The following is a 25,917-nucleotide window of genomic DNA, read 5'->3' as shown; positions in this document are numbered from 1 at the left end:
AGGTCCAAAGTGAATCAGAATATTTCTGAAATTAAATTTGTTCAAATGTATAACAAACTAAGTCAAACACACTTACAGGTGCAATATGAAAGAGGCTAAACATGAATATAGCATTAACATGAACAGCTGCTTGCTATGTAAAGATTTTATCAAATAATGTCATTGTCAGCAGAGAATGAATTCACACTCCATCTGTGTGTGCTGTGCTGGTGCCTGAGAAAAAACAAACAATTTAAAGTGTTTTTCATTTTCTCTGTTTTCCTAATTTATGTGCACTTGTTTAATTTCAGCTCAGTTTGAGTCTCTGTGCTACTTTTAGCCAGTCAGTTTCCACATGTGATTCTGCTTCGGATCTGAGTAACTTAACTTCACCCGTTTCTTCTTTTGCTTTGTTGGTGTCTTTTCCATTCCATATGTTTTCGGGTTGGTCTGATGGTCCATGGAAACAGACATGTGAAGAATGGAACAGACACTAGCGAAGAGAAGACGAGACAAGTAACATTACTGGAACTGACACTGACTAGTTCATGACCGTTTCATACACACTGCCTGTCCAAAAAAAAAAAAAAAAAAGTCGCCACTTGGATTTAACTAAGCAAATATGTAAGAGCCTTCTATTGGATAATTACTGCAGGAAGACATATCCTGTGGTCATGGAAAGGATGTTAATCTGTTTCAGAAGAATCAATTTATTGGGCCGCATCAATCGAAGAAAACAACTAAGAAGATGAAACTATTAAAATCAGGTTAATAATTGTCCAGCGCATTAAAACCTGAAGGATAGTGGTGAACCATCATCTTCGAGGAACAAATGTGGTTCGAACAAACTGTTAGATGATCGTAGGAAATCAACAATAGAACTTGTGGCTATTTTTTTAATAGTGAAAATAAGAGCATTTCCACACCCACAATGTGAAGAGAACTCCAGGGATTGGGACTAAACGGCTGTGTAGCTCTAAGAAAACCACTGATCAGTGAGGCTAATCAGAAAAAAGGCTTTAGTTTGCTAGGTAGCATAAAGATTGGACTCTGGAGCACTGAAAGAAGGTCATGTGATCTGATGAGTCCAGATTTACCCTGTTCCAAAGTGATGGGTGCATCAGGGTAAGAAGAAAGGTGGATGAAGTGATGAACTCATCATGACAAGTGTCTACAAGCCAGTGGGGGTTGAGGGTTATGATCTGGGGTTGGTCAGGTTCAGCAATGTTATGTTCCCAAAGAATGAGGTCAGCTGACTACCTGAATACACTGAATGACCAGGTCTTTCCATCAGTGGAGTTCATCTTCCCTGATGGCATGAGCATGTTCCAATATGATGATGTCAGGATTCATGGGGTTCACATTGTGAATGAGTGGATCATGGAACATCATTTTCACACAATTGGCCTCCACAAAGTCCAGACCTCAGCCCCACTGAGAATCTTTGGGATGTGCTGGAGAAGACATTGCACAGCGGTACGACTCTCCCATCATCAAAATAAGATCTTGGCAGAAAATTAATGCAGCTGTGGACAGAAATAAATGCTGTGGCACTGCAGAAACAATGGTGAATGTATGTCATTCTTAAAGCTAAAGGCGGCCTGTGTATTTTACAATGCTAGCGTGGGCTAATGGTTGTCGTCAGATTATGACTTGTTGTCTCTTAGAGAACCTTTCTGGTTACAAATGAAAGTGAAGGGAGAGGACAGGCGTGGCCAACATGTCTGGGTTGCTGCTGCTCATGCATCGTCCAGTAGTTCTGAAAGGTTGCACATAAAATCTTTAAACAGTTACAACTTTTAGCCTAATTTCCATTTTCCATCAGTGGCGCTTTTGGAGGAGGAAGAATATACCGGTGATCAGAAAATGGAAAGAAATGAAGAGATGGGAAATCTTCACCTTTTCACAGTGCACCTCTGGCTTTTCTTAACAGCCACGCTCAACATTGCTCTTTTCATCTTTTTTTACCCTTTTGCTTTTAGAATTTGCTTCCTACCTGAGTCCCACCATCTTTTCAAATATTTCACCTTTCAATATTTGCACCTTACCTAACTTCACTTTAATGGACTCTTCTGTGAACTTTTTAAAAATTATTTACATTTAGCATCTAAGAAATAGTTTCACAACTTCAAAATCATGCCTTTTTGCTTTGTGGCTAAGAGCTTAATGCTGGACACTGCTGGGCAGACGGTTATGCAAAGCTAAATAGTTTTGACACTAAAGTGAGTCCAGTCCCTGTAGCTCCAAATGAGGTTTTTGTTAACAGTCAGAAAACAAGTTCTGTCTTGTGGGCAGATAACTTTGCTTAAACAAGAAAATGCAAATATGTATTAGACCACTGGCATCTTAGCTTTTCTCAGTTCCACAGTTTGCTTTGAATTGACTGAGGCTATAATGCGAAGCCAGCAACCCCAGGCCTTGTAGTCAGGGGAAGCAAGTGTTACAGCAACTGTGACAAACAGTATAATAGTTGTTCTGGTGAATGTCTCAGTGAGACAAATCAAATATGCTTGAAATAGCAAAACATTCAACAATATTCTCACTGCTGAGGGGAATCTTTTAATTGGGAAAAATGTTTTCAACATGGGATCTTTTGTTAGAAAAATAGACTTTTTTCTTCTAACTTTACTAGAAATTTTTAAATGTCAGGATAATTGTACATATAAATGCACATTTAGTCATCTTTTATTAAATAACCTCAATGTTCAATATTGTTTTGATGCTAACTGTTGCAGCTTTTGACTGTCAGGAGGGCCAGTTCTGTGCTGGACTGTTCCCTGGACTCCATAGAGGAGGTGGGTGAGAGGAGGATGTTGGCAAAGCTCACATCCATCATTGACAATCCCTCTCACCCACTGCATGACACTGTGATGTCAGCATCACTGGCTGATGTTAAAACAAAACTGGACTCTATCACATTGGCTTTTATCACATAATCTGCAGTTCTTGTATTATTTGAGTCTTCTTGTACTCCACATCATTCCATAAGCCACTTTTTCCATTCTACACTCCTGAAAATATTGTGATTGTGATTGTTATTATGATTATCATTATATTGTTGTTTATTGTTGCTCTACTGTGTGATGCAATGCTGCTGTAACATGGGAAATTTCCCCGGACAAGGGGGGTAATAAAGGATTATCTTATCTTATCTTATTTTACTGAACTAAACTACATGGTTTCCTTGTGAAAAAATTTTTTTTTTCACACATAAAAAAGGAATGGGCTCAATTCTTCATTTTATTGAAAGTTGTGTGCACAGAAGACGAACAATAAGAATGCAAACTGTTGCAGTCTGCTCATGCTGAGGAGATACTGTTGATTTCCTTTGTTGATATCTGCTTCTTCTGCAAAAACTCAATATGGATCCCATTTTGTTGTATATTACAAATATCTTAACAAAAAAGAGAATGTTGTTTTAGACAAAGAAACAAATGGAGGCCATCAGGAAACATGGCAGCAGTATGTCATATTTATATTTGCACTGTTTTATTTCTCTTACAGGTCTTGTGTGGTAATAATTCCACTTTATATTTGCCAGACTCGTGCTTAACAAGACTTGTACATAATCATACATGCATTGTAGTACCTGTGGCTTTCTGGATAACGTTTCTTATTCACATGTTTGTGTGTCCGCCCATGTGTGCGTGTGTACATGCTCATGCCTACATGTGTGTATGCAGGCGTGCGTGCTTATCCACCTGTATGTGTGTGTACTTTCCTTGGCTCAGCTCGTGAGCTAACAGGCACGGAGAAGACGGCAACCGTTGCCGAGGAGACGGACATCGATGCAGAGGAGATGAATCAGGTGACTGCAGCGGAGGATTTGAACCTCAATAGAGGAGTGACTGATCTGGATGCCACAGCCAGGACACCTGACCCAAACCATGCAGAAAACAAGGTAAATCACCTCTGTGCATAAACATAGACTGCTGTTCAAAAGTTTGGGGTCACTCAGGCAATTTCATGTTTTCCATGAAAACTCACACTTTTATTCATGTGCTAACAGAATTGCATAAGGGTTTTCTAATCATGAAGTAGCCTTTCTACACCATTAGCTAACACAATGTAGCATTAGAACCATAGACTGTATATAAAGATGGACGTAGCATCTGGCTTCAAAAATGAAGCCCACCCAGAAGTGTCAAGAAATTGCAATATCACGCCGTCCGCTAGGGTTGGCTCCAAAAAGCTTTTGCTCCACAGACCCCAATTCATCACCGGAAAAAATAAAATTTGATAGACTGATTTTCTAAATGAGAGATCAGGTGGCCGATCTTAAAATAAATCAATACTGAATTTTAAATAAATCATTAAAGCTGGCGGAGCCAGGGGGCGTGGCTATACTTGATAGACAGTCTTGTCTGGAATGATTGACAGATCTTTTAGGGCGAGGCTATCTGCAGTCTGGCTTCAGTCTGGCCCGCCCATAGACTGGTCCTGCCCCTAGTTGCTCTCCGGTCCAGCCTGTGTGATGACGCTTTTTACGTCACTGGCTCCAAAAATCCAAAATGGCGACCAGGAAGTAGCAAAATCCGGGCTTCATTTTCTCGGCGTTGAAACCAACGGGTGACGTCACAGTTAGTTCACGCCTGATTAGAACACAGGAGTGATGGTTGCTGGAAATGTTCCTCTATACCCCTATGGAGATATTCCATTAAAAATCAGCTATTTCCAGCTCGAATAGTCATTTACCACATTAACAATGTCTAGGCTGGATTTCTGATTCGTTTAATGTTATCTTCATTGAAAAAAACGCTTTTCTTTCAAATATAAGGACATTTCTAGTGACACCAAACTTTTGAATGCTAATGTATGTGTGATTCTCATGTATATTTTATGATGGCAGAACCATTCGCAAATGGCTTTGCTCAAATAATGTCTGGAAAACAAAACTCACCATAAAAAACAAATTGAGCTGCATACGGGTCAGGACAGGTCAATCAGGTCACTGGCAAAACTGAACAAAAATCTCAAGCTGGCAGATGTTTCAGTTTGGTTTTCTAGTAATTTACTGATATAGTAAGGCTTTTAATAACTTTCTTACAATTTGGCCTCTCACATCTTCTGGCATATTGTTTGCCTTGGGCTGAAATTATAATATCCATTGCACAGAAAATGGTTATGATCCGCCAAATGTCGAGTAGGGTTAAGTTTCATGTTTTCATGACTCGTGACTGTCTTGCTTTCATCCAACATGCGCCATCTTATATTCTGCTTACATTATTTAGACTGGCTATCGACTCATTGATCAAAGTCTGTTAGAACTCTTTGAAAACGCGCAGCAGTATTCACAGGATTTCATGAATAGATGAAACTTATAGAGCTTGGGATGCAAAAGAAACACAGAAGTCCAAACAAGAATGGTGATAAAATGTGCCTGTATCAAAGACTGCAGTTAGTTCAGGTTACATTTTGTAAACCTGGCAGGAAATCAAATGCCATCTCAGTTGTTTCAGGTCAGCCTGACCCCAGAATATAACACTGGGTAACTTACGTTTACACAAACTTTCAAATTTTCTGCGTTTGTTACATTGAGTCTCTCTTTTTTGAGATTTTCTTGAGTCTTGAAAAATCTGAACTTTATTCATTATGACTAGTCTGTATTAATGTGGCCATTTAATGAAAAATCTTTTTTTCATTGCTTTTGAACATAGTTACTAACGTGTCTAGAGACCCACAAAATATCAAAAAAGACCATCTCCTTGTTTCTTGTCTTTGTCCATAGATCAGAAAGTTTGTCTCTGAATGAGCAGCACCACCCTTAGCTGGTTCCTCTCTGCTACTCATTGGCCCAGTCCCAGTCTCTACCCTAAGCACTCAACCTTCACACACTTAAAGCTTGTGAATTATTGAGAGCTTAAAATGGTGTAAATAAAACAAAAACAAAACACGTCACCCTGATAAAACAAAATTAATATGGATTTGTGTTTTACTGGAGGTTTGATCAGATGCTTATTCCCCATTTGCGACATTCTTTATGCACTTTAGCAAATTACAAAAAGTCAGGAAAGCCGTGAACATCTGTAAATGAAATGTCTGACGGAAAATAAAAACAACTCAATAAACTTGAAATAAGCTCCATATCAACAAGCAGCCAAATTCTTGTCAGAGATAAAATCTGTAGCAGATTTCTTAACTGATGATTCATCCATGTTTCGATTAATATAGTATGACAATCAAGTATATACTTTGCTGATTGTGCTCTGAACTATGGGAAGTCCCTCAGTAACGTTAGCAGGTATGTGGAGTCGCAGAAAAGATGCATGATATTGTCACAAAGTCAGCAGCAGAGCACTCATGCACTTGATGATTTGGCCACGGGACAGTCATGAACCCTCATTTGTATTGAGCTGCTGTACAGAGTAAAGGGTTCAGGCAGCAGCAGTTGGGTTTAAAGGTACAAACACTGAAACACCTTTTGATATTGGGCCCAGCAATATGATAGATATGATAGAATTACAATCTATGTGGTTATTTTAAGCTCAAGCTTGGAGGAAGCAATGGCCACCTGAGAGGAGGACATAGAGGACATTTGGACTTCAAAATTTATGAAAAATCAGTGTTCCCTTTTACAATTTCCTGCTACATATTCATCAGTAATAGGTAATAAACTATCAAAGGCTTGATTGACTTAGCTTAAACAACAATGGTACCATTTTTATTCTGTGTTTTATTTGTTGTTTGCTAACCCAACCCTACTCTAATCACAGTAACAGGGTTGCTAATCCATGCTAATGTTAGCTTTTTCTCAGGAGTAGAAGCTTGGTATTTAGCTAGCTGTTACTGCTGACTAAGAGGACAAACTGACTGATTGAAAACAGTCAAAAGAATTTGTCTTATCCTGATATTGTGAGGGAGAGTGAGGCATTCAACCATGCTGACAGTGCCATGGCTCTACCCATTCTTTAGGAAAACTGTTTGATGATGTTAATTCCAGCCTATCATATGATTAACTGTTTTCTTCTTCTTCTACCAACTGAAAAGGTTATGCCAACATGTTGTGGGACTCACATTCCATGCATAATAATTATTATTTAAAATATTATGTTTATTATAAAAATGTTCCCACAATTACCAGAAACATCAATAAAAAATAATAATAGAGAAATGGATATTTAAATTTCATTTTCACTTTTTTTTTTTTGAGAATCAATTTGGTCATCAGGTGGGTGGGACAAGAGAAAAACTACTTATTAGGGGGAAGCTCCAGACTTAGGTATTTTAAAAAATATTTTCAAACATTCTTTTCTCCTAGTTTTTTTAGATTTGGTCTCAAGACAAGTAAATGTACACAGTAACTGCATGTCTTAGTATTTTGTACATGTATTATTTGAAACTTAATGGGTGCGATGTAAAATATCCTCCAATAAATGACCCAGAAGCTGAAGCTTGAAATATGCATCCTGAAGTCATGTGAGACTAAAGTTGTTAAAAAGGAGTGCGATATGGGACCTTTAACCTCCAGTGAAATGAGGTCAACACCATGTCTGTGTTTGTGTATGGCATGACTGTCGAATCTCCTCCTTTATTCAGAAGTGGTCAGCAGTATGTTGGCAGCTGAGCTCAGAGACTACTCTACTCATTCGCTTTATGTTTGTGTTTGTGTGGCCTCATAGTGTTAGAGATCTGATGCTGCTCAGTCAGACCGTCTGCTCCCTGGCCTGTGGAAACCCACCACTAATATCTATCTATAACCAGAGAAATGTTCTCTGGTCTTTCTTAGGGAGTGCGAGCACAGCTGTCTGGCTCAGCTGGACGAGCAGCAGAGAACTGTTGTTTACTGAGATTTAGTATGCAGGAGTGTAATTTTGTTTTTGATGGAGGTAGCACTGGGAGGATGACACTGCGTTATGAGGGCAGAGAGGGGATGTAGGGTGAAGTTTATTATGCTGCTCTTTAGCTTGAGACCCAGAGCTCTGTATCCAGTTGGCAACAATGGAAGATCATAATCATTTTATTGTGTTTTTATTGCTTCCCACAGCAGAGTAAGGGACAGCAGAGAGTGGACAGCTTCACTGGCTCCATTTGTTGCTTTGTGCCTATTATGTTAGAAGTGACAGTTTTTTAATGTTTGTTTATTTTATTACATTTACTTCCATTTACAGTCCATTAGGAGAAATAGTTGCGTTTCATATTTTCAAGATGGAATGGTTGCTCCTAAAATGCGCTCTCTCCTGAGTCTCCTGAGCATTATTTAAGACCTTGCAGTCTGAGCAGAATAAAGAAGTACGCCAACCAGTCTACATAGTATTTACTGTAACTGCCTTTATAAAGTACGTGACATAGTCTGCAGTGGAAATGGGCTGTTTGTGCGTCTGTGTGGGTCAAGCTCGTGACTCGACCAAGACACTGACATAACTTCCACTATGCAGAGGATTGTGGGTCAAAATAGCAAAATAGCTCAAAAGACCTGCTGTAATAGAGCATCCTGCTATGTGCCATGCTGTATTTGATATATTATGAGTTCAGACATTCTAAATTGTTTTCTGGCATCCTCTGTAGTATGGTAGTATGAGTACTGGCATGCACTTCAAGCTTCATTATTGAGTACCTTAGAGTACTGTGGCTTTGGCCTGAAAAGTTGGCAGTGTTTTGGACAAACTTGCAATATTTGTCAAACTCATTGTTTTAGCCAAGTAATTGTCTCAGAGGGCAGGGAGGAAGCCAGTTAAATTCACAAAATGTTGTTCTGTTTTTCCTACCAATCAAATTACAGGGTTGGATTATTACTCCATCAAGAAAGTACAGAGTTATGTGATGATTGTGTACATTTCCCTGTTTTTGTGTCTGTCTTTTAGCAACATTATTCAAAAAAAGACTTGGATGACATTTTCAGGGAAGGTCAGAAATGACATAAGGATCGAGTGATTAAATTTTGGCAGTGATGCTGCTTCTAGTCTGGATCCACAAGTTTGTTAAAGATTTCTGTATCATTGCAAGATAGTGGCTGTTACTATGACAACAAGTGAACACTCCATCAGCTGCTTGCTGACAATCACATGATTGTAATACTACAAATCCAACGCTGCAGACTTGTCAGGACTTATCCGTCGGAAATGATACAAGGAACAATTGATTAAATTGTGGGGGTTTTCCGAGTCCCTTTAATTCCTGCCACCTGCTACATATTTATGTCATGCGGTTCAGTATCTGTACAGAACATACACATGCATAACACGCCTGTGTTCAGCGCAGTGTCATTTTGTTTATGGGTGAATCTATATTAAATGTCCACATTCTGTGGTGTTTTTTTTTTTTTTTTAAATTTCATCCATTGGAAATCAAACTAGGCCTGCAACTAATGACTATTTTAATAATCGATTAATCGGCCAATTATTTTTTCGATTAATCAATGAATCGGATAAAAAAACATTTTTAATTTCCGCCTCTTTATTCAGAAATAGAAGATTTGGAATGACAGAACAAATAAGATCATTATAGGGAAGCCTTCACCTTCAACCATAGACAGAGGCTTCAGGTCAGTGACCTGCATGTTGAGGATGCTTTCAGTCAGACAGCTGCTTGCTGTGGTGGACATGATGTCTTTCTCATCATAAAGCCTAGCAATGCAATTCATCCTGCCTCACTCCAACACAGACCAGTGTCTTCACTCAGATGTTGTCAGAAAATAAAAACTTGAGGCTTAATTTTCAAATTATTACCACTATAGTGTGCAAGTTATGTAATGCATATTCAAACCATGGTTTAGCTGATGAAAGTGAAATAAAACCTATCTCTCACAGTCGCACACGCCCCATCTCTGTCATTAATCAGTTAATAAGCCAACCCTAGCATCAGACAAGCCACCAGAGAGACTGATATTACGTTTCCTCACTTTAAAACGGAACAAATGTAGGATAATGCAATGACTTAAGATGCGTGTCCACTAGATGCGACACATCGCATGTGGCCGGTTGGTGCGTTTCCAGCTGCGTCTCCAGTGTGTTTACCTGCAACTCATTTTTATAACTTCTACTGTCCTTAAACATCTGAACGAGCTGTCGGTGAACTAAAACCAGGACAGGTTCAGCTGCTGCACAGATTATTTCTCGCTTCAAATGCTTTAGAAATACTTTTCCCTGAAGTGTTTTCGAAATAATAGAGAAAGTTTGCCGCCGAGCCGCTGTGTTTATCAGACTAATCTACCGGACCGACCGTCAGCTGAAAGCGCATAGTGGCCTGCTCGTGACCGTCGGGCATCAGTGCGATTTTCAGATGCGTGCATTCGCATGTAGTGGACACGCAGCATGTCTTTGTTTTGTGAAGCGTGAAATGCTCCCATACTTTTGAGGACTTCGGTCAAACTGTTTTCTCCGTGCTGGTCATGTTTCATTTGTTGAATTTACTTCCCTTTGAAAATACCTCCTCTGCTCTGCCTCCACCTTGTTCTGTTCAACTCGCTCTGCAGGTGAAGTAGACGGCTCCGCGACCGCGACATGAATCGCGCGACACAACGAATCGATAATGCAATTTGTTGCCAACGCTTCTAATAATCGATTATTATCGATTTTATCGATTCGTTGTTGCAGCCCTAAATCAAACAACAACTGAGCAGCCTTGGCGGAGTACTGTGCTCTCTGCTTTTCTTGTTTATGCTCTCTGATGCTCAGATTGTGACATGACAGAACTGATTCAGGGGAAAGTTTCTGTTTTTTAATTTCGTTTTTCTCCTTTCACCTTTCCGCTAAAGGTGTTAAAAATCCCCCTTTGCATGAAAAACCCTGATCTGTAGCTAACTCAGGGTAATTAGGCAGTTCCTCAGGCGTTCTCAATTAGTGGGAAATAATTAAACAGACACTCTGTTAAGTAAGACTCCAGGCCAGAGTTTATTAAACTTTTCATCAAGACCCAAATGATAACCTTATGGCACCTTAGTCTCCAGGCACACTGAAGCATGACTGTTAGCTCACCATATGAAGACTCACCAGGACGAGACTTTGAATCCTAACTTAGCATTACAAAACCAAGCTATTCAGCTGTTTAACAGTCCTCGGGTCCCATTAACGTTATAGTTATGAGACCTTTCATTACAGCCCCTGATTGAAAGCAGCACGGCGTGAAATCACTGAAACAACGAGCTCTCACCAATGACCTCTATTCTCAGGTCATTGGAGAAAGTGTGTGTCGCTGTGCGTGACAGTTTGTCTGGCTGCTTTTCACTGTGCATGTACTGTACGTGTTCTTTTAGGCTTTTTTCCTAAACATTTTATCACTCTGTACCGCTTGACAGATTAAATGGGAATGTGCTGGGACAAGAAGGGGAAGCTAACAGTGAATAAGATATATGTGTGTGTGTGTGTGTGTCTCCTGTGCCTTTACGTTAGTACCCATGTTTATGCATTTTTATCAAGCTGTGTGTGTATGTCCCCGAGCAGAGGGATTTGATTCACTGTAGGGTTTCTCTGGAAGCTCATGAAAGGGAAAGCAGCCTGTGAGTGTTAAAGTTCATTCTCTTCCTGTCAGCTCCCATTAGACTGACAAATCCCTCGGCACCCTGCGTTCAAACGATCCCAGAGGACTTGGAGAGCACACATCAATCTTGCTGTGAGCTTTGTGTCCATGGGGTTGACTCAGGACGTTTACTTTTAAAAGGCTGGCCTCCAGGATCAGAACAAGTATTACTCCAAGACAAATCGGAAAGACACAAGTCACAGTTTAGAGATAAGTGCATTCTACACATTTCAAGAGGCCACACTTGTTTTTTTGACAGGACACATGCTGATGGACTACCGGCGTTTCAAGAAAAAGTGAGTGCTGTGCAGAAAAAGAGAAAAAAAAGAAAAGAGCTAACATATGAAACACAATGTCAAAGTGATTCCAAATCAGAAAGACCTTTTTTCACCAACCTTAGCTTTTTGGTATTCAGAAATGAGGCATTGGTGCAGTAGTTTCAACAGAACCATTTGTTTCCTTTGTTTGTGAATTAGGAAGAGAAGTATAATGTGTGTTCACATAGGCATGTGCACTTTAAAGTGAGGCTGTGCAACAAACGCTTTGATAAAGGTTTTGCCGCTGGCCCACTTTCAGGTGCTGTCAGGCAGGTGTAAACACTCTGATCTATGAGTGTAGCGCCACAGGCAGCACTGCACTGACAGCACTCTCCTCCTCTTTCTCCTTTTTTATCCCATCCCTTCATTAGTGTGCCTCAATTGTTTTAGACCTAACATGACCTAACGTCAGTGGATTACTGAACAGGCTCTTCCAGCGCCAGCGTTTTGGCCCAGAGGCTGAGGGGTTCTTCAGCCAGTCTCTGATGTGACTGTTTCAATTCTTGTCGGAAAGTCACAGAGCTCACAAAGTTCAGAGTAGGATGTTCTGATTGGGTTTTTTGTTGTACCGAATTTCTGCTTGAGAAAATAAATTGATATTTGTTTGAGTGGGGATGAACAATTATTCAAAATATTATCAAAATTGCAGTGTGGCTGAATGCAATTTTTAAGTGAAGGTAAATGAAGCAGAGATGCCCCGGCCTATAACTCATACTCTACAGACATGTCTCATATGGATATAAGACAACATGCTTGTTTGATACTGCCATTAGCAAAAATCACCATATTATTTTTCTATGTTTCAGTGAGAGAAAGTGCAAAAAGTAACCATTCCAACTAGAATTGTGTCTTATATCGCAATCTCGGTATCAGTCAGAACAATTGCAGTGTTTCCTACATTGTTGTTTTGTTTTTGTTTTGTTTTTCTCATTGTGTAGCCCTAGCTTTTGGAAAACTTTACAGTGTGTCACTACCTGCAGGGAAATTAGATGAGACATGTTTGATAAATGTGTAATTACTTAGTTAAAAAGAGGAGTCCTGACCTATTCCAAAGAGATTTAGTTGTTTTGTTCAAAAATGTGAAATGTGTCTACAGACAAACAACTGCAGGAAAAACAAACCTTCCAATATTGAGTTAAAAAAAAATCAGTATTCGGATCTGTATGGAACTTTTCTTTCTTCCTATTTTCCCTCTATTTTGTAATAGATTGTGTCATTATTTACAGAAAACCAGTTAAGTTTTAGTCAGAATTTTTTTAACATAATTCAAGATATGTATATGAAGTTGTCCTTTACATTTTACTTTTTATTATAGTTTAACACCACTGTGACATTATAGTTTCAGGTTTAAGAAAACAGAGCATGCATATCAATCTTCTTTGGATGGTTTTCTCATACTAATTTCTATTATATGTTTTGCACGTGTGCAATAACAAAAAGCTTTGGATAGGAGCCACGCAGCTTCTCTTCCTCTGCAGTGGGAATAAATGATGCAGTTCAGCAGCAATCTGTGAACCGACACTTGAGGAGTCTGGTTCATTTGCAAAATATCACTGAAAGAGCAGCTAAAGACCGAAAGACATGTTTTATGCATGGGGGCTTCTTGTTCATAGACACATAATTTGTCCATGCAGCCTTGGTGTCATTTGTTGTTCAGTCATTCAGTGTATCCAACAACCTGTTCCAGTATGAAAATCTTAGCCTCCCTACTGAGGATGGTCAAATCATTTGTCTGTTGTTCGCACAGTGCATTTAGTTTTAGAATATACCAGCCTCTACATGTCACGACTGTAGTCTTATATCATGACTTTTACATTTGCGGCGTGGATCTTTTGCGTGCTTACCCACCACTTGCTGCTCTAAGGCCAGGTATACCAACTTTATTGAATATGGTGCAAGTGTGTTGTTGCAGCAGCTTCTCTGTGAACAGACTTCATATGTTAGTCTTATAACCTAGTGCATATTCTTGGAGAGTGTGTTTGTATTCCATTCAGTTCATTTAATTAGAATATTAAGGGTGAAAGTAATTGTTTGTGTAGTTTGTTTTTTAGGTCAAGAACTGGTGAAAGCAGTATCATTGTCATGGCATGATGCCGGGTGGATGCTCCTCCTTTGGTTCTCACCAAAGTGTTCCTGGAAATGGGTGTTTGAATTGATTGTATTTATTATTCATTTTGTTTATCAGTTTACAAATTGTGATGTGCTTTGGGAATGGTACTATTATTTGAAAAACTGGAGTACGAACAGAAGGCGAAAATTATTTTCTACAAGAAGCTGCAGGGATGAACTGTGTCACTATAAAATTCCATTCAAAGACATGCAAAGAGTCCTACAGGGTTTTAGTACCAAAGTATGACTGTCTGGTCCTCACTGTTAGAGCTCAGGTGGCCATTTCTTTCCTCCAGGGAGACTGTAAACACAATGAATGCTGTTTCACTCCTGTGATGACTCACCTAGCCTCAGGACAAAGGTGTGATAATGGCATTGAGGACTTGTGAGGAAGGAGAGAAGACGTGCAGGAAGGAAGGAAGGAAGGTTAAAGATGAAATAGTGGCGGTTTTCATACAGTAGGTTAGACCTGTTGGAAACTGTGATTGTGAAGCAACAAATTTAAATTCAACTAATAAAGCAAATGTATCCATTCTATGAATTGTTCTATTTGCTTTTTACCTGCATCACTAATGATGCCCATTGTGTTCAGAGTCTCCCTTAATTCTTCATCGTTGTATCACTCCGTTAGCCTAGCCGCGCTAGACCCAGCTCTGAAGACGCAAGGGTCTAGGAACTCTCGACAGGGAAGGAGGCGGGCTAAAAGGTTGTCTTTCAAATCACTCTGCAGCAATTGGGTAGGTATACAACCAGTCAGCACAACGAATAGGCTGACGTAGTTCCTAGAGCGCCGGAAATCAGAGGATGCGGTAGTTCGGTGAAGCCTTATTTATACAGTCAATGAGTGAAGCTCAAGTATATTACAGACATGTTAACAGAAAGATTATTCAGAGTCTGTGCTAATGGAGCTCAACGACTGTTGTCGTTTTTGTTGTCGACCCTGGCAGAGAATTAAATTCGTTGCCGTGGGTTGTCTAGCGTGGCTAGGCTAGTTGTTTCCGGTTGTTTCTGTCAGAATCGTCGCGCCTCTGTTGTTACTTAGTTACGCCCGCCTTCTGACTCTACACTTCATGGTGATTCGTCGGCCAGTTTTAGGAGCATCCAGCCTCGAGACTTACCGAGGGTAACTAGACCCTTGCGTCTTCAGAGCTGGGTCTAGCGCAGCTAGGCTACCACTCCGTAATAACAACATCCAGTTCTCCTCAGCTTTAAACTCACAACCTCTGTGATGGAGGGACCACCACAGCTTCCCCTGGCTGTCCACTCAGCAGCCTTACAGTACACAGAGTTATCTTTTCAATACTCAGGCAATAAAAACACAGCCTCTCAACTTTTCACTGACTGTAAACTCAATGGGGTTTTGTGAAACTGTCTCCTGACCCATTCATATTGGAGGCACTGGATCCTGAGGTTGTTTCTCTTGATAGCTTTGCAGTCTGATGATTTGATTTCTCAGAAAGTGTGTGTGGATACGTGGGTGTGTGTGCAAAGTTGTAAACTTGTGATACAGCTTGAGTCTGCCAACCACCAAGTAGTTACAAGGCCGGTAGCCAAAATGCTGTCAATGTGCAGACCTTGGCATCTCTTTCTTCACTCTCACCTGCTGTTTTTATTCACATCTGCTTTCATACAAAGATATCTGAAAATGTTGTGCTGTGTTGATCTGGTTTGATCCCATTTAGGAGGCCTGACACTGAGTCTTGTACATAAGAATGCCATCCTGTGAGTTGTCAGCTGATAACAACATAGGAAATATTACCAGTGAGAAGCATGAAACAGTGGCCTTTTCACCTCAAACACAGCTGAGTTAGCCCAGGATTGATCAGTTATCCACAAGCTAAAAAGATCATACATCATTTTACTTTCGCATGTATGCTTTGTTTCCCCCTTCTCCCTTTCTCTCTCTGCTCCTCTATCACTTGACTTTCCATTCCATTAGCTTGCATTTTGTGCTGACATTCACTATCTTTTTCCAGACTGAGCCACGTTCATGCCAGAAATATTCAAGTATTCAGTGCAGAATATTAACCAGTTATCTGCCACTATGTCTCTACACTATACCCAAAGTTTACTCCTCCAGATTGCTCCGTTGTTGAACTTAGTTTTGGCCTGACACAGATCTAATTAGGTCTAGCAGGTTCATGCTGTATATGAAATTAATCCACCGAACTCCAAGCAGTTTTTTACCCACAAACATTGTATATTTTACTACTTTCATTTTTCATTTGTTTCCATACTTGTCTGCTATTTGTTCTGGATAAACACAGCCTGCAGTTCAACACAGTTCAACCAAGAGATCTCTGTTGGTTGCAACTAAATCAAACATGCCTTCTTTGTTGCAAAGAATTTTTAGGTTTTTGTAGAAGCTGATAAAAAAACAAAAACAAAAAAATCTAAAAGTGATTTATATTAGACTAATTTTTAAAATATACAAATAGAACAAAGTGAATTTGATGAAATGTCAGAAACTTAGATTTGGTTAATTCTCCCAACATAACTTTGTGTCATACACCGTTACTTCATCGACTGCTACAGTTTGAGGCTCTGACAAATGATGTGGTTTATAGCAATGTATTTTTGTTTTGTTTTTCATTTTTTAAGGCAACCTGCCTTTCAAAACTGCCAGTGGATTTTGATGTTCAGAGGGTTACACGTCCAAAGTAATTGCAAACTACGACTGGACAAAATGCACATTAAAAATGTTACCATTAACTTGCACAGAGTTTAGTCTTTTACAGTCAAGAAGGGACACACTTTACAACTGCTGTGTATTTGCTGGTATGTCTTTCGTCTCGGATGAGACGGATGAGTGATGTCATCATTCACCAGTGTTTTCACAAATATAATATGGGATAATATTTTTCAGTAATGTTTAAATACTGGCAGTGACTGGATCTGAAGACTTTAAATCACGTTCTATTTCGATTTGATTTATTTAATTTTAACACACAAAGTTAAACAAACAATTTGCATTTCTTACATTAAAAATGTGAAGGAAGGTTGCCAAAAAACCCTCAAGGGGTTTGAAAGAAGACAACCTCCAAAAAAAAAAAAAATAAATAAAAACCATTCTCAGGTAGACCATTATATAAATACAGAAAAATATGACAAGTAACATGCCAACAGTTCGTAAAATTATACACAGGGTAAATATTACCTCATTAAAACATATTGACCAAAGACAAACCAGGTGTTAGTAGGATATCCCATATGGAAAATTACTCTTTTTCAAAAGCAGTGCTTTAAAAGCTGCTTTAAATTTGGTTTGTGAAAGAACTCTGACCCAGGTTGGTAATTGATTCCATATTTTGGATCCTCTGTATGGAATACTAAATACAGACAGATTTATACGAGCAAAAGGAGCTCTAATAAGTGTGCTGCTACGAGTTGGATAATAATGAAATTCGTTATTAAAATGATAAATAGAATTTAGATGTTGGGGTAGTAGTTTGTTTACAGAACTATAAACAAACTGACCAATTTGGAAATTATTGACTTGGTAGACACTCAGAACACCTGCTTTAGCAAACAGGGGCTGAGATGGATGTCTGCAATCTACACGAAATATTATTCTCAAAGCTCGTTTCTGGAGACGATAAATAGGCTGAAGTTTAGTTTCATGGGTACTAGCCCAACATATATTACAGTAATTTATATGTGGATATACCATTGCATAATATAACATTGTTGCCACTGTTGAATTAATGAGGTAGCGGATTTTTCCCAGTATTCCGACAGCTTTGGCAATTTTTGAAGTAAGAAAACTCAGATGTGGTTTCCAGCCAAGGGATTCATCAACTAAAACTCCAAGAAAACTGTCCTGACTGTCCACACACACAAATTTCCTGACTGTCCACACACCAACTGAACCAGACTGGAACACATTTGGTCCGGCTTGGTCCAAATGTTCTCTGAGACAAAATCATATTTATCATTGGAAACTTAATAGCCATTGTGTTGGTCCCTTCCACACTGTCTGGAGCCCTGCTGATTTTGTATTTTGGGGCAGCAGTAAACTACATTCACCTTACTTTCCTGGCCTGTATCAGTCGCTGATTGATAGCTAGACTCAAACCAGCAGATCTCTGAATCCCGCGAACAGACACTCAGAGCCACTGCCTTAAGTAAAAGGACATGCTAATTAATGCCTACAACTATTACTGTATGGCATCATTAAAATTAATGAGGTCGCCGATTGCTATGGAAGCAAGAAATGCCATTTAGGACAACAACAACGACTGCTCTGGAGGAACATCAAAGGCAGCTAAAATAACACTAATGGTGTGAAGGCCACAGAACAAATTTGTTGCCCAGGTGCAGATATTCCCTGACACACTTTGGCTTCCAGACTGTGTTTTTTCAAAAAAAAAAAGCAATCGCCTGATGTCAGTGTTGACATTGAAAGCAGTCAATGGAAATTTGGAAAGGAAGCGAAAAACATTTTCTAAAAGATAATGCAATAGTTGCAGCAGCAGATTGTTTTTGCCTGGTGTGTGTTGGAAATCTGGCTTGGTTTGATGAGCAAGCCTGTCTAGAACCAAGGAGATGCTTTGTTTTGATGTGAACACGACTTTTTTCTGTAAAATCTCGAAACTTTGTCCAATTGGAATGGAGGAAGTATTCATAACATTAATTTAAGTAAAAGTACCAATACAGCAATGTAAAAAAAAAAAATACTCTATTACAACTAAAAGTCCTGGATTGAAAAATCTACTCAGGTAAAAGTACTCAGGGCAAAATGTAGTCAAAGTTTTCAAGCTCTACTCCATACCACTTTTGTGAGAAGCCAAAAAGGTTGGAAACAACTGGTGTAATCTTTTACTTTGTGGTGTATTTTCAGAGCTTTTTATCAGATTTTCAACTTTAATTTTCAACTTTGAAGCCAATCAAATAACTGTACTGTGAATAAAGTAAATAGAACATTATTGTCTCACTTAAATGCAAAAAAGCTGCAGTAACTGAAAGCTGATCAATTAATAATCTAATTTAAAAAAAAAAAAAACACACTGTAACAAGATCCTCCATTCCCTACCCACATTGATACAGTCCAATCAGCCAGTTAAAACGGAAAATCAAGTGACTGCGTACTTTGTGCACACTTCATGAATCACAGCTTGTTGAATGAACTGCTGAAGAGATGGAGATTACTAAATGCCAAAATAAATTCTCCAATTACTTGAACAAGCTGAAATACAGCAAGAATACCATCTCTGTACTACTAAATATTGTCTATTAGGTTAGATTTGATAATAGGCAACATTCACTCAAGCATTGGTTAGCAAAAAAAACCTTCAGGAAAAAACAAATAACAGTTCACCTATTCAGTGAGCTCCTTCACAGCCATTATTCGAATCATATAAAAATATAACCCACTACATTAACAAGACGTTACCTGGAGATGATAAATTGGATTCTACAGTTCATGTTCTGGAGAGAATATTGTTCTTTTGTATATCCACCTAAATAACCAAACAAAGATCACAAATCATACTGACATGTTTCCAGTGCTAAAGCAATAACCAGATGGATAGAATATCAATAACAGAATTCTCTGGAGGCTGAAATGCAATGCAGTGCTTTAAGGGGCACAGCTCCTCAGTTTTGCTTATATAGACAATCTCACAGTTCCCTGAATAAGCTTTTCTTACATGTAGTCCAAAGTTTTAGGCCAGGGGATTGACAAAAGAAAATCTGTGAAAGCGTAAGAACTGTGTAAAGTAGAACTTAAAAATCAATTATTATAATCAGTTACTGTAGCTGTTTGGATATATCACACTGTTTAGCTTGTAAAGTGATTCACGAGCACGGTGAAGCATACAGAATAGTTTGAAAGCTGAAATTCATCAAGTTAGAATTACATTTAGTGTTTAAACCTGATAACTTAAAGGTGTAGTAACAGATTTTTGGACTTCAATGGATGACATTTTTACAAGTCAGACATGGTGGGGGAGGACTCCGTTAACTGATTTATTCACAGAACCAAGGTGTCTTAATCCAAGGGTGTCAAAGGAACACGTTCACCCAAGTAAGACCTTCTCAACTACTATTACTATATAATGACACTAAAGGTTGATATGATATTACACTCAAAGTCACAGTTGAGTGATCTCCCAGGCTTTTTCTCAAGAGCCCTTGATAAAGTCATAAATCTGCAGTCAAGGCTGTAGTCGGCAGTGAAAGGAGCCACAACCTGTTGGACGTTTGGGTGTTTCGTAGCTGATCAGTCTGAGTGTGTGTGGGAGGGACAGTGTGTTTGACAGACAGAGATCAGCTAATGTAATCACAGCTGTAGAAGGAGAAATGTAGACTTCCTTTATCCCTCGTCATCTGTCCTCAGCTTCCTTTCTGTCTCACTTTCCACTTTCTTATTGAGGCTGTCTTTTCTTCCCTGGTTTGCCCGCTCCCTCAATGAGTTTAACGAGAGGCTAAAAGATAAAGGAAGACTCCTGCTGGCTGCTAAGAACTTGTATTAGCCGGAGTATGTGTGAGAATTAGATGGTAATAGCAGAGTTTCCCTCTGGCAGACCGAATAGTCATCATGAGGAATTTCAGTGCTTGATATTTTTCTTTTTCTTCCACCCTCTTTAACTCCCTTACCGTCTTCTGTAATTGGCTTTTACTGTGGTAAACATGTTTAGGATTCAGCATGCAGAGGTGGATTGTTGTCTCTCATTCTGTACAGTAAACACAGTGCTGAGAGGCTGAAACAGTTTAAATATGCACGCTCTCACTCAGCAAACTTAGACTGCTAATTCTTGAGTGTTGAGCTGTGAGCCTGTGTGTGGGTGAGGGGCATTCATGTTGCAGAATCTTGTCTTCAGTTTTTTCCTTGTCATCATTGATAATTTTAATTTATCCATCGCGTTGTTTTACCAAGTTGTTTTACTCCTTGCATGAAAGATGAAAGATCCTATGACTGCTGAAGCATTTCCAGTAATATATTTTGCAGTTCTTACATATAGAAAGATTACTGATGTTGTCATCTTTATCACTGATTGTCCTCAACGCCAGTATTCCCTGTTCTATTTAGCCCTCTACACCGTAAGCATTTTCTGGATGTGTTTTGCTGCCTTTATATTATTACTCAGTGTGGGCTAATTCAAGAAAAGTTCTGCACCTCTGTGGAAACAGCACAACGATGACTAGATGTAGAGTGAACTAAGAGGTATTTTGTGCAGTATTCCAGTTAAAATGCTGTAAATCATTAAAAGAAAAAGTTGAGTTTCTTTGATTATTTATGTTGCAAAAGTTGAAAAACCGGCAATCGATATGTACAACATTCTTCTAAGGGCCTGCAGGTGTTACTCAATACTACCAAAAACGTATAATATAGATATTTTTTAATACTTACCTTTTTACAACCTCTACATACTAGATGTTTTTTTCTGTTTTTGTGCTATCTGAATTTATTTATTTATTTGCTTCAGTTCTGTTTTATTTTTCTCTCAATCCCTCATTTCTCAGCCTTGTTTTTGGCTCTTTGGAAACACAACCTGCACTTAAGCTAAATAGTTCCCGAACTTTTGCCATGTGACAATGATGACAGTGATGTGTGTGTGGGGCGGCTGTGGCTCAGGTGGTAGAGCGGGTCGTCCAATGATCGAGGGGTCAGCGGTTAGATTCTCGCTCTCGCCTAGTCATGTGCTGTTGTGTCCTTGCGCAAGACACTTAACCCACCTTGCTTCCAGTGCTCTTCACTGGTGTGTGAATGTTGGTGGTGGTCGGAGGCGCGGATTGGCAGCCACGCTTCCGTCCGCCCCAGAGTAAGAATGTGTGAGTGTATGGTTGAATGGAAGCAATTGTTGTATAAGCGCTTTGAGTACTGTGATGAGTAGTAAAGCGCTATATAAGAGCAAGTCCATTCATTCATGTGACAGTTGCAGTGGGCTGCACAATGCCTTGGTGATTAGGACTGTCGATTTGTCGCAAGAAGACCACTGCTTCGCATCCGGCTTTCCCAGAATCTTTCTGCTTGGAGTTTGCATGTTCTCACTGTGCATGCATGGATTTTCTCCGGGTTCTCCAGCTTCCTCCCACAGTCCAAAACCATGCTGAGGTTAAATTGTCTGTGGGTGTGAATGTGAGTGTGATTGTTTGTCTCTATATGTAGTCCTGTGATAGACAGGCGACCTGTCCAGGATGTCCCCTGCCATCACCATAAATCAGCTGCAGTCGCCCACGACCCTAATGAGGATGAAGCAGTGTCTAGATAATGGATGGATGGGATAATTGCAGCCGAGGCAGTCATCATTTTTTGGTTACAATGAGAAGACTTTTTTTGCTTTTCAACAGGATTTAGGGCAAAAAAACAGTTTGCAAATAGTGGTGCAAACTGTTTGTTTGTGTCAGTTTTTAAAATCAAAAATGTAGAACAAAGTGACATTAGGGAAATATGACAATCTTTAGCATAAATTTGATTAATTTTCAAACTGAGCCGTCACACATGATTAGTTTAAGGATCACTAAACTGTGAGACGACTAGTGATTCTTTCTGGTGTCTTGCTCTGACGAATGGTGTAATTTAGGGATTTTTAAAAAATATATAACATGTTTTTCAAGCCCACAGGTGGCTTTGTGGTCACCTCAGTCACCTGGTCAGTAGGAGGCCCTTCAGGCATCATGCAGTCTCTGAGAATAATTTGGCATCTAGTCTCTGTAGCTCTTTGGATCCACTATGCTGTGGCAGGAATTCACTCAAGGGGATGCTGTAATTACAAGTCAAAATAAGGTGACATATTTTTGGTGGAGAAAAAAAAAGACATCTGTTTGGCCCAGAAGCAGAAATGTGCTGACTGTTTCACTCCCTTTTTGTATTTTCTAGTAAGTTAATGAAGGAGTTGTTAAAGCTGCTGTGACAATTTCTCTGAACAAAACATAGGGGGCATAACTTTTATTTAGCCAACTCACAGTAATAAAGTCTTGATAACCTTTTAATCAACTCCTATGCTCATCCAGCTGTTATAGCTTCCATGCAAGCAAGCAGTTACACATCAGCAGATGCAGAGTCTTGATTTTCTCTTTTGTCTGGTACCTGCCTTTTTCTAGAATTCTGAATTTCTGCCCACATGCCAGATTTGTTTGACAATCCACATTAGTAAAGTGAAACTTCTGCTCTCAGCCATTTGATTTTAGACCTGTAGCTTATTCATTTGGAATGGTTGAGCTGTTAGGGCACTTGCTTACAATGTCATAGAAGGAACGTGATAACACCTAACCAGCGTTCAAAGGGGATACAACTGCCAGTATTCTTGTTCCGAACTGCTCATTGGATGTTTGAATAGCTTCAGTCATCCGCAGAACGTTCTGTGCATGTTGATGGAGGATTTTGTAACAGAAGATACACACGTGGACAAAATAGTTGGTACCCCTCAGTTAAAGAAGAAAAAACCCACAATTCTCACTGAAATCACTTGAAACTCACAAAAGTAACAATAAATAAAAATTTATTGAAAATTAAATAATCAAAAACAGCCATTATTTTTGAATTGTTGATTAACATAATTATTTAAAAAAACAAACTAATGAAACAGGCCTGGACAAAAATGATGGTACCTCTATAAAAGATTGAAAACTATTTGACCAGAGTGACATGATTAACTCAGGTGTGTCATTTAATTGACATCACAGGTGTTTCCAAACTCATAATCAGTCAGTCTGCCTATTTAAGGGGAGACAAGTAGTCACCCTGCTGTTTGGTGAAAAGGTGTGTACCACACTGAACATGGACAACAGAAAGCGAAGGAGAGAATTGTCCCAGGACATCCGAAAAAAAATGATAGACAAACATCTTAAAGGTAAAGGCTATAAGACCATCTCTAAACAGCTTGAAGTTCCTGTGACAACAGTGGCTCATATTATTCAGAAGTTCAAGACCCACGGGACAGTAGCCAACCTCCCTGGACGTGGCCGCAAGAGGAAAATTGATGACAAATTGAAGAGACGGATCGTTGGAATTGTATCCAAAGAGCCCAGAGCAACCTCCAAAGAAATTAAAGGTGAACTCCAAGGCCAAGGTACATCAGTGTCAGATGGCACCATTCGTCGTTGTTTGAGCCAAAGTGGACTTCATGGGAGACGACCAAGGAGGACACCACTGCTGAAAAAAACTCATAAAAAGGCCAGACTGGAATTTGCAAAAATGCATGTTGACAAGCCACAAAGCTTCTGGGAGAATGTCCTTTGGACAGATGAGACCAAACTGGAGCTTTTTGGTAAGGCACATCAACTCTATGTTCATCGACTCAAAAACCAAGCATACGAAGAAAAGAACACTGTCCCTACGGTGAAACATGGAGGAGGCTCAGTAATGTTTTGGGGCTGCTTTGCTGCATCTGGCACAGGGTGTCTTGAAAGTGTGCAAGGTACGATGAAATCTGAAGACTATCAAGGCATTCTGGAGAGAAATGTGCTGCCTGGTGTCAGAAAGCTTGGTCTCAGTCGCAGGTCATGGGTCTTCCAACAGGACAACGATCCAAAACACACAGCCAAAAACACCCAAGAATGGCTGAGAGAAAAGCGTTGGACTATTCTAAAGTGGCCTTCTATGAGCCCAGATCTGAATCCCATTGAACATATGTGGAAGGAGCTGAAACATGCCATTTGGAGAAGACACCCATCAAACCTGAGACAACTGGAGCTGTTAGCTCATGAGGAGTGGGCCAAAATACCTGTTGACAGCTGCAGAACGCTCATTGACAAATACGGAAATCGTTTAATTGCAGTGATTGCCTCAAAAGGTTGTGCAACAAAATATTAAGTTATGGGTACCATCATTTTTGTCCAGCCCTATTTCATTAGTTTGTTTTTTTAAATAATTATGTTAATCAACAATTCAAAAGTGATGGCTGATTTTGATTACTTAATTTTCAATAAATTTTTATTTATTGTTACTTTTGTGAGTTTCAAGTGATTTCAGTGAGAATTGTGGGTTTTTCCTTCTTTAACTGAGGGGTACCAACAATTTTGTCCACGTGTGTATAAGTACTTTCAGAAATTGGTTATAGGTTTAACTTTCATTGCTGTCATGGATGGGAAAAGAGAAAAATAATTTTCTTATGGAAAAATGTTGGAAATGATTGCTCAGATGTACATTTGGAATGAGATCTATGTCCTTCTGCGTTCTGTCTTATTCTGCTGCTGCTGAAAGTCTGTTTATGTCTGTCTTCTCTTACTGTTTCTCTAGAATTGGGATTTGTTCCGATGTCCACAGTGCTTGAAAGCCAAACATGTCATCATTTTTCCTCTCTGTTACTTTGAGTGCTGAATCATCTTTTTCAGTCTTCCAGAGACTAAACCCTCTCAGTTTGCCTGACAAGACTCAGTTTCAAAACTACTGCAGCAATCCCGTTTAACACCCTTTTCTTAGAAGCTGTTGCTTTAAGTTTCTGAGTAGCTTCAGTGAAAAAATGGTGAATGATGTGTTAAAGATGCACTTCTCGAGAAAAATGTGTTTTTGTGATCTTATATGTTTCTCTACAGTCTTCACCAAAATGTTTCCTCTTGTTGTCTTGTCTTGCATATTTTCCACAGTATTTTTCCTGCTATTCATTACATAATGACACTAAACACCCTGTCAATGTCGATAATTTCTACTCATTAACCTAAAAGACCCATTTCAGACAGGCCATCAGTCAGGTATTCCTCTAATGCAGAGTGTATCTGTGTCTGTGTGTATTCACACATCATTGTCTGTGTGCTACCAGACGGTGCTTGAGGAGAGACAGATGGTGAAGTGTTTTGGCGCAGATTCCTTAAGGCTGGTTCAGGATCAATTTAATCAGGTGTCGACTCTGTGCTGGCCCCACCCTGCATCACGGTTCCATTCACTTTGGAGCACCTTGCATTTCCCTGTTGGGGACTTTGAATTTGTTTGGATTCAGTCGGGGTTCAGACTTGGCAGCCTGGTAATGAACAGGAGAGCAAAGGTGACACTAGCAGAACCCAGCAGAGCAAAGACTGTATTTTAGAATGTAAAATGTTCTTGTTAGTGGAGCAAGAAGTTGCTAGCTGTCCAACATTAGCACTGTCGTTATAAAAAGCCACTGTGTTATGATACACA

General features: G+C 39.4%; 1 protein-coding gene across 3 annotated transcripts in view; it reads left to right on the top strand.

Moving 5' to 3' along the window:
* The window catches only part of nos1apa (nitric oxide synthase 1 (neuronal) adaptor protein a), a 265,796-nt gene that overhangs the window by 165,423 nt on the left and 74,456 nt on the right, over nt 1-25,917 (top strand). For 2 of the 3 annotated variants that reach the window (XM_022205453.2, XM_051947291.1), the window contains exon 7: nt 3,711-3,880. In XM_022205453.2, coding sequence (XP_022061145.1) covers nt 3,711-3,880 — 170 coding nt within the window. Of the gene's footprint in view, nt 1-3,662; nt 3,881-25,917 lie in introns of all 3 variants that reach the window. The other variant, XM_051947290.1, reaches the window with a different exon arrangement.

Source organism: Acanthochromis polyacanthus, chromosome 4, assembly GCF_021347895.1.
Source record: "Acanthochromis polyacanthus isolate Apoly-LR-REF ecotype Palm Island chromosome 4, KAUST_Apoly_ChrSc, whole genome shotgun sequence".
Taxonomy (NCBI): domain Eukaryota; kingdom Metazoa; phylum Chordata; class Actinopteri; family Pomacentridae; genus Acanthochromis; species Acanthochromis polyacanthus.
This window is presented reverse-complemented; position numbering and strand designations above follow the sequence as displayed.